Genomic DNA, 13,517 nt, shown 5'->3' with positions numbered 1-13,517 from the left:
TACCTATCAATGCCTACCACATAAGATCTTCATGAAGGAGCTACAGGTGACATACCTTAACTTCATCTGCCCGGCGGAACCTCTTCAGCTGCCTCAGTCGCATGTATTCTGATTTTACACGCTTCCGCCAACAAACTGGTCCCTTTTCAGATTTCTTTCCGGTCTGCCCCATGATTATCCTGTAATCAACAATATTATGTTAAGATTCACTGATCTAGCCACTATAGATAGGATAGTGTCTTATAGATCATTTTACAGTGACTGAGCAGATAGACGGACAATAGGGTAAAGAAAAATCAGACATTTACAGAAAACAGTTAACCTTCCAGGACTTGATCCTGTAAGGTGCTGAACAGTCTGGCCCTAATCCAGCAAAGCAGTTAAGTGTATTTTTAATTTTAAGCATGGGAGCAATTGCACTGGAAGTCAATGGGGTTACTCTCGGGCTTACAGTTAAGCACATGCTTAACTGCCAGGCCGTTCAGCACGTTGCAGGATCAAGCCCTTACGCAGGAAGCCAATGAAAAAGTTCAGATGCTGAGAAACACTTCACACTGTGAAGTATTGGGAAGTTAAACTTTCTAGTTATAGTTCGTATTTGAGTCTCAAACTGGAATCCACATTACTGTGAATGTCACCAGAAATATGGGAAACCAGAAGAAGATATTTAAACTAGTTACTATTCAGCAGTACCATTGCAAAATGTTTTAACTATAGAAGTACTATTGTGTAAACAAGTATTAGGGAGGTAAGTTTAAAACCGAATAAATTCACAAGATAGACAAAAAAATTCTCCAAGCTTCCTTTACTATGGTATTTAGATAAACTTGGTCCCAAATCCAGGAAAGGAAATGTATACGATTTATTTACAAACTTTTTCACACAAATATTAACAACCAGACAATGAAAAAAATCTGAGATTCATGTGTGCTTTGCATTAAAAAAACTGCACATTTTGCCAATATACCTAGTAATGGTCTCATAACAATGCCAAATACTTTAAATAGCTGTCACCATTTAAAGTACGTTGCACTTCCTGGCTGCCAACAATGCTAGAACTCCTAAAACAAAGCCATTCTCTCAAGACTTGCCTATATGAAAGAAATGAACCACTGTAGCCTGCTCTATTTTATCTGAAGTATTTTAACTTTCAACAGTGCTTTATATTCACAATAACCACTCTGGCTAGCATAGCTGAAAAAAATACAGTGGATCGGCGAATGTAGGAAGCTCTTGGGCAAGTGTCAGCAACTTCTGCAGAATCATTTCTAGCTTTTGTGGTTGTGAAGATAAACTTCTACATGTAAACTAAAGACCAGGGCTACACTAAAAAGTTAGGGTGACCCAGCGACGTCACTCAGAGATGTGAAAAATCAACCAGCATTGACAACATTAGATCAACGGAAGAATTTGTTTGGCGACCTAGGTAGCACCTCTCGGGGAAGTAGACTAATTACAGTGACGGGAGATCCCGGTGCTTTAATTAGCATCTACACTGAAGAGCTACAGCATTTCTAGTGAAGACATGGCCCGAGTAACCGATGCAGTACTGTCTTCCTTAATCTAGAGACAGACGGTTTTAGTGCCTGTGCTGTTTGTAGAACTTTGCTACACTTCCTGAAACAGTACTGAAAACAGTTTTGTCCAGGTTACACTAATAAAAAAGTTTTCAGGAGTCAAAGAACTGTTTTTGGCAACTGTTCAGTTTCCCAGTATAGACAGAACATGAAGAGTTCAGAGGGACTTTAGGACAATCTCATAAGAAACAACTAGAAAGCTAAAGTCTAATAAATCTCAGAATGACTTCTCCTTCATTTATATCTAAAGACTAGTCATATATAAAGTCTCAAGAAACCTGAAATACTTATTTACATAAAAATCTATTATGTTCATTATGACATCTATTACTATGCAGGGTATGGAGAAGGAAATACATTAATCTGAAATGTTGTAGATGTGTTAAGCAAAAATGTATGCCTGGGTACATTGTTGGAGAAAGACCAAAAAACACACAGAGATAACGTTTTTTTCCCATGGGAGTCCAATGATCCCAAAGCATCAGACTCTCTAAATGAGCTCTCCAGTCTAGATTGGGTGCATCTATAGTGACTATAATTGACTGTCAGAAGACTGAAGAACACTACTTTCATAACACTGTTACAGTGAGTCCACCACAGCTTGGATTTCCTTTTCAAATATACTGTTTAAGTTGGATTTACAATTCTTTGCCAACCAGTATTGTAAAGACCTCTTTCTTGAACAGGAATAAGACTTTATGCACATGGCAGAAATTACAACCCCCTATCAGCTTGAGAAAAATGATCATCTGCTATGGAGAATGATGCAGAATGGTGATGGCTGACCATATGTTTACAAATCTTTTCTCTGAAAGGAATGCTCTGCCTAAGTTTTGAGTCCAATGTGGCTCCTATAAACAGAAAGTATTGCATGGATGTTGCAATGACTTTTCTCAGTTTATTCTGTGTCGTAGTCTCTCAAAGAGGGAGCATATCTGGGATCCAGCTATCTTTTTCTGGATGGAGTTTTGATCAGAAAATTGTCTAGATTAGGCAAGACAAAAATCCATTGCCTCTTTAAATTTGCCACAACTACCAGAAAGCATTTCATAAAAACTCTTGGGGTGGTAGAAAGACCAAAAAGGAGGATTTTATATTAGAAGTGATCTCCTTACAATACAAAATGTGGTGGGATGATCTTACAGAGATATAGAAATAATATTTTATGGACACCATATGGAATCAAAAAAGTATTCATAAATGAATTCAGCATACTGATGGCCAATAGGGACCTTCATGTTTTGTTTTTTTTTTAGAATTAGAAAATAGCTTGAATAAAACCATTTTCCCCAAAACTGCTCAGAACTTCCTTTGTAGCATATCTGCTTGTAAAAAGAGAGGGAACCCTAATTTCAACATGTTCTCATGAAAAGGGGAAGGAGGAATTCGGAACAGTCACAAACTGAAGTGCATTATCCATTGTGTACTGTCTCTAAAAATCACCTGTCCAAAGTTACTGATTGCTGGTGCCATAAAAATGGCACATGCAATCTCCAGTTGCGGTAGGAAAAGCTAAGGTGGGAACTGTTAAACACCTCTCTGTCCTCATGTCAAATCTGAGGTTATATTTGTGGTTTATTGGCTTCCACCAATAAAGAGAGTTTGGGGCTGGATGTGTACAGAACATTGAAAAGCCTTTTTGAAGGACAAGTTTCTCTCTCTCTCTCTCATTATATATATAGACTGTGCTGAGGCAAGTGAAGACCAGATTGATTTTGCTGAATGAGAAAGTCTATCAAAGAGGAAGTATAGTTCTGTTTCTAGAGAATGAACCCAGGTGGTCATATATGGGGGGTGAGAAGTCTCCTCAATAGATAAAAGGAAATCCCTAGAGTCATGGCCATCCTGTAAATTAGCTTGTGAAGAGAACTGCATCCTCTGAGGGGAAAAAGAAGTTGTAATCCCCCCTCAGTAACATCTGAGGGTGTCTAATTCTCCAATTCATTATCTGTTTCATAACTTCGTTCAGCTATCATCAGTTCCTCTTTCTTTAAAAGAGAGTGTCCAGTAAGATAGTAGGCACTGTTTTTTACCTATAGACTAATCAAGAAACTGGATCGGATGCTTGCACTCTCTCTCAAATCTTAGGTAGGAAAGTTTCTTTATATCAAAGGGATGCTCAAGCTCTCTATGGTGTCCAGGGAAGGGCCAGCATGACCATCTCACCCATCGACAGACTTGCCAGTCCAGCTAGAAGTCCATATTTGGATCCATGCAATAGAATTTAGGATAAAGACCCTCCATACCCTTCTTTGGAAGTATACTTCTCCTTATGACATGGGATTAGTTCAGATTCAAAGTCCGGTTGCAAATTCAAACTTGTTTACGATCCCAACTGTAAAGGCGTATAAGTGATTTCAGCTGCAGGACAGAAAATGGTGAAAGTACTTATTCAGAAATCCTGAAAGGATCTTGGGTAACGGAAGAGGTAGAGAAATTCATACGTCTTCTACCTCTTCTTTTTGTCAGTGGTGGACTATCAATCAAGCATGCATGACCAGAGTTATCATTGTTACTCTGAATAAGTGTTTATCTGATGCTGCCAGACCCGAGACATGAAGATGCAGATCCATGTGGTAGATTTGTGCAATCCCTGTAACAGACTGTTGGCAAGCCCATTTGGAACCAGTACTCAGCTCCCTCTTTCTGTATCTGAGAATCTGCCTCCTCATGCTTAGTCTTCAGTTCAGGAGTTTTAGGATCCAAATGGTCAGATCTGAAAGTACAGTGTGATGGGTTGGATCACAGAAATCCCTTTGGGACTGCCACCTAGACTACCTCTGAGCCCGTTTTCCCTGCGAGCTTGGGACTTCACTACCTTGCCTTGCTTGAGCCAGACACGTTTGCCTGCTTCAAACACAGATCCAAGTCTGAACCACATCCCCCACAAGCCGCAGGCTTAACTGAAAACAGCTTAAGAAGTGCTCCTGTCTCCAGCACTCAGATACCCAGCTCCCAGTGGGGTCCAAACCCCAAATAAATCCGTTATAAAGCTTATACAGAGTAAACTCAAAGTGTTCGCCCTCTGTAACACTGGTAGAGAGATATGCACAGCTGTTTGCCCTCCTCCCCCAGGTATTAATACTTACTCTGGGTTAATTAATAAGTAAAAAGTGATTTTATTAAACACAAAAAGTAGGATTTAAGTGGTTCCAAATAATCACAGACAGAACAAAGTAAATTACCCCAAGCAAAATAAAACACACAAGACTAAGCCCAATACTGTAGAAAACTGAATACAGATAAAAATCTCACCCTCAGAGATGTTTCAATAAGCTTCTTTCACAGATTGGATGTCTTCCTAGTCTGGGCCCAATCCTTTCCCCTAGTACAGCCCTTGTTCCAGCTCAGGTGGTAGCTAGGGGATTTCTCATGACTGCAGCATCCTGTGTTCTGTTCCACCCCCTTGTATATCTTTTGCACAAGGTGGGAATCCTTTGTCCCTCTCTGGGTTCCCACCCCTCCTTCTAAATGGAAAAGCACCAGGTTAAAGATGGATTCCAGTTCAGGTGACATGATCACATGTCACAGTAAGATTTCCCCTTGCCAGCACACAGGTATACAGAAAGACTTGCAAGTAACCAGAGCCATTTACAACCAATTGGCCTGGTTAATGGAGTCATCACGATTCCAAGCCACCATTAATGGCCCACACTTCACATAATTACAATAGGACCTCAGAGTTATATTTCATATTTCGAGTTTCAGATAAAAGAATGATATATTTATACAAATAGGATGAACACACACAGTAGATTATGAGCTTTGTAATGATATCTTACAAGAGACCTTTCTGAAGCATATTCCAGTTACATTATATTCACACTTATTAGCATATTTTCATATCATCATCTGGAGTGCACACAGAACATCTCTTGGTGCTTGTAACAGAGTCCTTTCTCGTCACTGGTTTCTTAGCTGGCACTGGAACTCACAGCTCTGAAGAACTTCTCTCATGGACTGGCTCTGGATACAGAGACGGACAGTAGTAAGGGGACTTCGGCTTTTAGGCTTGGATCCAGTAAATGTTGGATCATGTCTCATAACTTTTGTAGAGTATGGAACTGAAGCTGGTAAGTTCTCCAGAAATTTTTGCTGCTTCTTGAGGTATTAGAGACTGAAGCCAGTTTGTGGAATCTCTTGGATCCTAGTGAAGTATCAGTTCTGGAGGCTGCCAATGCCTCCTACACTACTGTAGCCTGCAGTTTCTTCTGTCACAGCATCTTTGCTTAGAATAAAAGTGAAGTATCTTGAACACCCTGACAGAGACTATCATGCTTCGACACACACCAGGCAGCTAGTATGCACACTGGATGTCAAGAACACTAATGGACACTACATTTGTTAAATCCCAACCTCTTAATATTCGGATGTTCTCTCAAAACTAAAGGGTCGAATCTAACACTTCATTAAATATATATGTAAATGTAAACAAATTAACACTACCTAAAAATAACTATATATTTTTATATCCTAAAAGCTTATGCTAAAACTATTCAGAAGGCACTGAAGAAAAGGCTCCAGGAGGAAGGCCTGAAGTTTGTTCCTGAACTGACAGCCGGTTGCAGCAGGAAGGAACTGAGGCAGACAGAGTACCCTGCCTCTTTTATAACCTCGCCCTAACAATGTTCAGGAATGGTGAGAGAAGTGGGGGAGGGTAAACACTCCAATGGGCACTGCTAGTTAGAATTCCACTGTGTAAGCTGCATCTGGTCAGTGCATCCTATTAATGGAAATATACAGAGGACATGCAAAGAACAACTGGACTTGCATCCACGACTACAAAATTGAAAAGCTAGTGCATTAAAGCGACACATTGTCACAACTACTCAATTTTAAATATAAAATTAGAAATCATTTCAGGGCCTGACTACAGAAATTGCAGTGGTTTAATTAAAGGCAAGAGATTAAGCAGACTTAATTAAACTTCTACAACTTTGCGTGTGTACATTCACTTTGGTTTAAACCTGGCTTACAGGAGAATACACACACAAAGTTGTAGAAGTTTACTTAAGGTGTGGCATTCAAAATATTTTAGTTATACTGATGCAACCCTCGCAACCACCGGCCAATTCCTGTGGTTTTACAATCATTTTTCTTTTCCTATCTTTCTAACTTCTGTTCCTGTGTGAAAAACCTACACAGAGAGGGGAAACTAATTAAAGGCCCAATCCTGGAAACACACAAGTAGCTTTACTCAGACAGTAAAGTTACGTATATAAAATGTGCACAGGACTGGGCCTCGACCGACTATACAGGGAGACAATGAAAGTGATTTGTAGATTGCTATCAAATACACAAGTAAAAACAATGAACAAAAAAATTTCTCATTCATTTATAGTAATTTTATTTTTAATTACAATAAGTAAAAACATTCAAATAGAAGTGATTTTTAAACTGAATGTATCTTTTTAACATGATCTGTCACCCATCTATTAATTTTAAAATGGCAAGTGTTGAACATGTGAACTGTGCATTTTTGTTTCAAACCTTGCCCTAATTTGTCACAAGTTTTGCTTAATGTTTCATAATGAAGTTAATATAACCTCCCTACACTCTAAAATGAGCGAGAGACCAATTATTATTAATTTTAAGCAGGGCTCTATTTACTTACAGCAGCCAAGGAGGTAAATTAGAACTAATTTTCTTAGCCAATTAATACATCTGATACGAGTGGCATGCTGACACATGATACATGTTCCATTCACAATGGGAGGCAGTGAATGCAGAAAAGCAGTTCAATTTCATACCATTTTGCTGCTGAAAGGAAGAAAAAAAAAGACAAAAAAAAAAAAAAAAAAAGATAGCCCTGTTTAAAAATCCTCTCCTATTTTTCTCAACCACAGTGGAACCATCCATCAAGGATGCACAAGCATATGGCAAACTATCACGACTAAACTGGTTGGAGAGGATGCTTGATTTAAAGATGACTGTCTCTTGGATACCAATCCAATTAAAGGTGATACATAAAACTCCCCTAAAGTGGCAAAAAGGGGGACTGGGAATCTCCCCATCAGAATAACTAATAAAGAGAAATTAAACTCTGGCCTGAGAGTACAAGATGGGGCATAGTTGCAATATGTTTTACGACGTAAATATTAGAAACTTATATGAACATTACATTTTCAGTTATGTAAATATCATGCATGCAAAACATACTAATGCACAATACATTACTCTTAATCCACACTTCTAATTCATTGTACATAAAAGGTTGTCTATAGCATGTCACAAAATTTGTTAAACAGCACTGGTGTAGTAATACCTCTATTATCCTAACCAATACTTTTAATCCTTTAACTCTCAGTTTTCCAAAGAGAAGTTGTAAATGAAAACTGCTGTAGCCCAAAACATCTACAGAACATTTATCTTTTCAGTAGATTTAATCTTCTCTTCCCTGCACTTTGCCCATAAAAAAAAAAATCCTTGTTTTGGGCCAAGTTCAGTCTTTAAAATATTTGTACATAGTTCTTATTCACACACACACACACACACACACACACACACACACACACACGGTTTTCACTGAAATATGGAGGGCAGAATTTGGTCTTTTGGATTTTCACTTGAAAAACTATAAGCTTAAATTTTTGACAAGTATGAAGAAAAGTTGATATTGTGCTTCCTGAAACTCCTGTGTTACAAAATAGGCTCAGTAAGACTACCAAAATTTATTCTTTAGCAAAGAAAAGAGAAACTTTCAAAAACATCAGTCTTTCCAATAAAAATAACCTTAAAGTATCCTCCCCGTCTTTTACATTTTATATTTTGCAACAATATTTATACTTTACAAAGACTGCAGTTTACAATTTCTAAAATAGACTATTTTGTTGCTGTGTACTACTTAAAATCTAATTATCACCAAGAACAGTTGGCCAGCGATGGCTAACTAGTATTTGTATAAGTCAATCCCTATTTAAAAATATCTTCCAAAAACAGTTGCTGAGTTTTCTGAACAACTATTTTTACTTTGTACACTGAATTTAAAAGGGGACACACACACACACGCTCTCTCTCTCTCTCTCTCAGGTCCAATGACTATTCCTCTGTGGACACATATACAGTCATTAGGTGAGAGAGAGAGCGAGCGAGCGCATGACTGCAGTACAGTGGTTAGGGTACCACCACCCTCCCCCCCCACCACACACACACACACGCACACACACACACACGTCCAGTCCAACTGCTCCAATGACTCTGATTATTTATCCACAATGGAATAGCTTTAACAAAGAGAGAATAAGGAAGCGATACATCAGCGTCTCTCATAGCTCAGTGGTTAGAGCACTCTACTGAGAGTTGGGAGAGCCCTGTTCAAATTCTCTCCCAGCACTGACAGAGAGAAGGGAATTGGACCTGGGTCTCCCACATGCCAGGTTAGTGTTTTAACCAGTGGGCTAAAAGTTATAAGATGGGCACCACCACCCCACTTCCTGCACTCCTCCCCCATAAATTCTGAATGGGGCCTGATTTAGTCAGCAGCCTCTGATCACACCTACACATCACACCCTTACGACAACCAAATGCATATCTTATCCTCGTTTGTGTATCATTCTGGGGCTTAGGAAGGAGACAGGCTGTTGATTCTGGGCCTCAACAGCTACAGTTCTATCGGTATAGCAAAACCTTATTTGTATTATTTAAAAACTTGATTTTTTTATTTTAAAGAAAAATAAAATGTCAGCTTTCTTTCATCCTTATCTGCATGTTATAGTGCACCCCATTTTCATAGGGAAAAAAGCCCGAAGTTCAGCCAACCTGTGTATTTCAGACACCAAACCCAACTGCCTCCTAAAATCCCTAGCTCCGATATATAAAACTCAGAAGATTAATATACTTTATTTATATACACACACACCCCTCATCATTAACACAGTCACATCACAGCAAATTCAATCCTTGTTGACTTAGCCACATTAAAAAAAGGTGGGAACAAATACATAATACTGTTTCACTAGACCATACTATGTAAGATAACAAGAACAACAATTTTCTATAAAGGACCTCAGTTTACAATAAAGTTTTTAAAAATCTCCTTTCACCATCAAATTAAAACCTACCCACAAACCTGATGATTTAAAAATTATTATAATATTGTAGGTACTAAAAATCTGGAACATTTATAAAGTTCAGATTTACAATTAAAAGCTCTTGCCTCCAACTCTGCCTGTAAAGTAACAATTTTTTCTCATTATCATAGCTTGACAACTCCACTTGATAACTACAAGTAGGAAACATTCTCAATAGCCCCATCCCTCCCAGTCACATTCTCCCTACCTCTAAAGTCCCCTACTCCAAGTGGACCACTCACTCTTCACTGAAGCCAGGGAACAACCACTGACAGTTAAAAGAGTAACAGTTGATAATAATGCTGGGACATCTGCAATAGTGTAGGTGGAAGCATGACAGGGACTCTGAGCCAGGGAGCTAAAGAGGCTCAACAGTCACATGAGCTGGCACCTTTGACAGTTTGCACCTTAAATCAGTCATGTCAGCCAAAGTATGGACATAAGGACATATTTTAAACAGACCAATGGCAAGTAGCTTGGATGCAACTGGTGCTACGTAAGTGAGTGAAGGAGGCTAATTGGGTTCGCTAGTGCACAACACACCAGCCCTCACTGTTTGGAAACTGCTCAATGTCAAATTTCTGAGGCCTCAATTCTCTCCCTGCCTGCCCACCCAAACTCTAAACGCACACAGAGTATTAGCAGGGAGTACGATAAATCTTCTTGGATGCAGACCTCTTGGATAAAAATTTGTCAAAGATTGGCTACAAACTGAAAAATACAGTTCAAATGAAGTTTAGTTACACTGAACCCCAAATAATAGCCCGATTCTGTGCAAGATCATGGAATCACAAAGCCTGAGAGTTAGGATTTCTATAGGGTAAAAGTCTGACGAATTAGTATTAGATTATTTATAAAGGATCAATTACAAGACTATGTACACTGAAATTGAGTAACTGGAAAAACTTCTGATAAAAGGGCTTGGACTCACTCAGAATAAATATATTCATATTATAATAGAAGATTAACCACTGGAGTATTTATAGATAAGGCTCACAGAAGTCACGAATTCCGTGACTTTCTGTGACCTCTCCGTGACTTCTGCAGTGGTCAGTGTGCCTGGCCCGGGGCTGCTGAGCAGCTCAGGCAGCACTTGGGCCAGGCGCACCCACCATTACTGGGGCAGTCTCGAACCCTCCCATTCTCCCAGCAGCAGGAGTTTGGGTGTGTGTGTGGGGGGAGGGGGGGAGGATTCACAGTTGGAATTGGGGCAGTGCTTACCTGGGGGGGGTGCTCCCCAGAAGGGTGAAAGGAACTCCCCTCCCTCAGGTCCTAGCTCCACGTGCTACCTTTGCCTGCAGGCATTGCCACCGCAGCTCCAATTGGCCGCGGTTCCCAGCCAACGGGAGCTGCAGAACCGGGGCTTGGGGCGGAATGGAGGCAGCATGTGGATCTGGGGTTGCTGCTTCCCAGGAGCCAGGTAGGGAGCCTCTCCCAGCCCTACTCCCCCACACCACGACTCCCCCACAGCGGCACAAACCCCCAGGCCACACACCCCTCCCCAGCACCTGTGCCTCCTTCCAGGCTGCCCTCCAAGTTTTAGTCAGGAGTATATAGTAAAAGTCATAGAAAGGTCATAGGCCGTAAATTTTTCTTTACTGCCCGTGATCTGTCTATGACTTTTACTAAAAATATCCATGATTAAAATGTAGCCTGACTTATAGATGCTTACTGAATTCGGCATCACAAAGTGCACTCAAATGCAAATAACGTCTATTTAGCCTTACTATTTAAAGCTTAAATTAATTTTAAGCACAATCCATAGATACTTTTAGATGGCCACTGATGGACTCTTGAAAACTTCCTTTTGGAGTAAGCATATGGGTCTAGACCAGGGGTTCTCATGAAATTTTTTGGTGGCCTCAGACTGCCACTCACAATTTTTCCTAAAACACTCAATTAGCTTTAGGAAAACAAATAAATATGCATATATACATGTCCAAATCACTGTCATTTATTTATGCAGGGTTTCTTCACAGACTCAATAATAAAAATAATTAGTTTTCTCTGTTCTTTACTGGACCTAAACAGAACAGAAACAAATAACGTGCTTTGCATGTTCCTGTCCCTTTTTGTTATTGTTTCTTTTGTCTTTTTTTTTTGTTGCTTATTTTTTTAAGACTTGCTAGTAGTACGTCTGTTTCTGTGAAAAGTGATATTTGTATTTTGTTAATATCACTTTTCATAGCAGCAGACTTGCTAGCTAGCAGGGAGGAAGTGAAAAGCGATATAAACAAAACAAACAAACATCACTTTTCACAACAGACATACTCAACTCTGGCAAGCTGGGGGACAAATTAAGTCATGGATGGGGAGGTGTGTAGGGAGGCAGCTAGGGCCAGAGGTGATTGGAGGGGTGGGGGGGTTAGTCAGGGGACTGGAGCCACGCAGCTGGGGACTGGGGTCGGAGAATGCAGTGAGGGCCGGGGCGATGGGGAGGCATATCAGGGCCAGAGATGATGGGCGGGGGGGTGGAGGAGAGAGCTTGGTGTCGGCAGTCACTGCCACATGGCCCCACGGTTGGGGTCTGAAACCCTGCAGCTGGGGGTCAGAGCCCACTGCTGCACGGCTGGAGCCCAGGGCCCGAGGAGGCAGCAGGTGAGGGTGGAAGGAGGAGCCTGTGGCCAGGGAATGGAGCCCGCCACCACAAGGCTGGAGCCTGCCTGCTCCGGCAGTATTTGTGGCTCCAGAGGGGGACAGGGTCCAACCCCTACTGGCAGTCCTGGGGGGAGGGCCACTGCTTTGCACCCCTCCCCCCGCACTCACCACCCAGGGGGCTGCGGCCGCACAAAAAGCCCCTGGTGGCCGCATTCGAGAAACGCTGGTCTAGACTCCCAGTCTTTGCAAGGGACTTTTTGAAGTGTATGCCAACCGGACTTAAAACTTTCCATTTTTAATAAATTTAAAGGCATCAGCTATAGGAGTACGGATATTTGTTTCAATTGCCAGGAGCCAAAATTACCACAGTGTAGACAGGTGCAATTCTAACTGAAATCTATGAAATGTATTCACTGGTGGTTTACACCACCACCTAAGTGGGTTTTGGTAATTGATGTAACAACTTCCACCTATCTGGCATCCTGTGGTTGTGCAAAATTAATGTAACTAGGATATGGAAAAGACGACAAATACAACATGGAAAGGGAACCAACGATAGAGCACACAATGAAACAGCCACCCCACCGCACCCTCTTACAACCTCCAGTTAGTTACTTTTCCTTCTATACTCTCCTTCTCCCATAATGCAGAACTACAAGTTACTACTGCCTAGATATAGATCTATATTGCAGTTACCTTGCATCAGTCCGCTTGGACATAGGGATCCTCAACCTGGCACACCTGGGCAGCAGAGGATACTTTTAAAAACAAAACAACAAACCCAGACTACGCTAAATGGATATAAGCCACTAAAATAGATTTAAGAGTGCCAATACGGGAGATACACATATTCAACTAAATACATTTCAGAACAGATTTAGTTAAAATAGTAAAATGTTTGTGCGCAGATCAGAAGGCATAGAGAGAATGTATTTCTGTGAAGCCACCTTCTCGTCAAAACAAAGCTGGTTTTATTTAATTTGTTTATTTATTTATTTATTTAAAGAAATATCTTTAAAGAAGATATGCAAGTTGCAGCTGACAAAATGCATGTACATGCAGTCTCATCTTTACGTACCCTAGACTATAGTCTCAGGACAGCTATTTACATAGTGTGAGTAACCCAAGGGCCATCTTCTGAGCTAGTTACCCTTTACCCTCTTTACCCTTTTCTTAAAAAAAAAAAAAAAAAAGTAATCAGTTAAAAATATACCATGATTTGACTACATTCAGTCTTGAATAGTCTTAGAAAGACATCCTAGAACAAAAGACA

General features: G+C 40.4%; 1 protein-coding gene across 8 annotated transcripts in view; it reads right to left on the bottom strand.

Annotated features, from left to right (window-relative positions):
- EZH2 (enhancer of zeste 2 polycomb repressive complex 2 subunit) overlaps positions 1-13,517 on the bottom strand; it is an 85,135-nt gene that overhangs the window by 46,556 nt on the left and 25,062 nt on the right. For 7 of the 8 annotated variants that reach the window (XM_043508676.1, XM_043508678.1, XM_038391921.2 and 4 more), the window contains one exon: positions 56-179. In XM_043508676.1, coding sequence (XP_043364611.1) covers positions 56-179 — 124 coding nt within the window. Of the gene's footprint in view, positions 1-55; positions 180-546; positions 555-13,517 lie in introns of all 8 variants that reach the window. The other variant, XM_043508681.1, reaches the window with a different exon arrangement.

Source organism: Dermochelys coriacea, chromosome 2, assembly GCF_009764565.3.
Source record: "Dermochelys coriacea isolate rDerCor1 chromosome 2, rDerCor1.pri.v4, whole genome shotgun sequence".
NCBI classification, from domain to species: Eukaryota; Metazoa; Chordata; order Testudines; family Dermochelyidae; genus Dermochelys; species Dermochelys coriacea.
The sequence above is the reverse complement of the archived record's forward strand: the minus strand, read 5'-3'. Positions and strand labels throughout refer to the sequence as shown.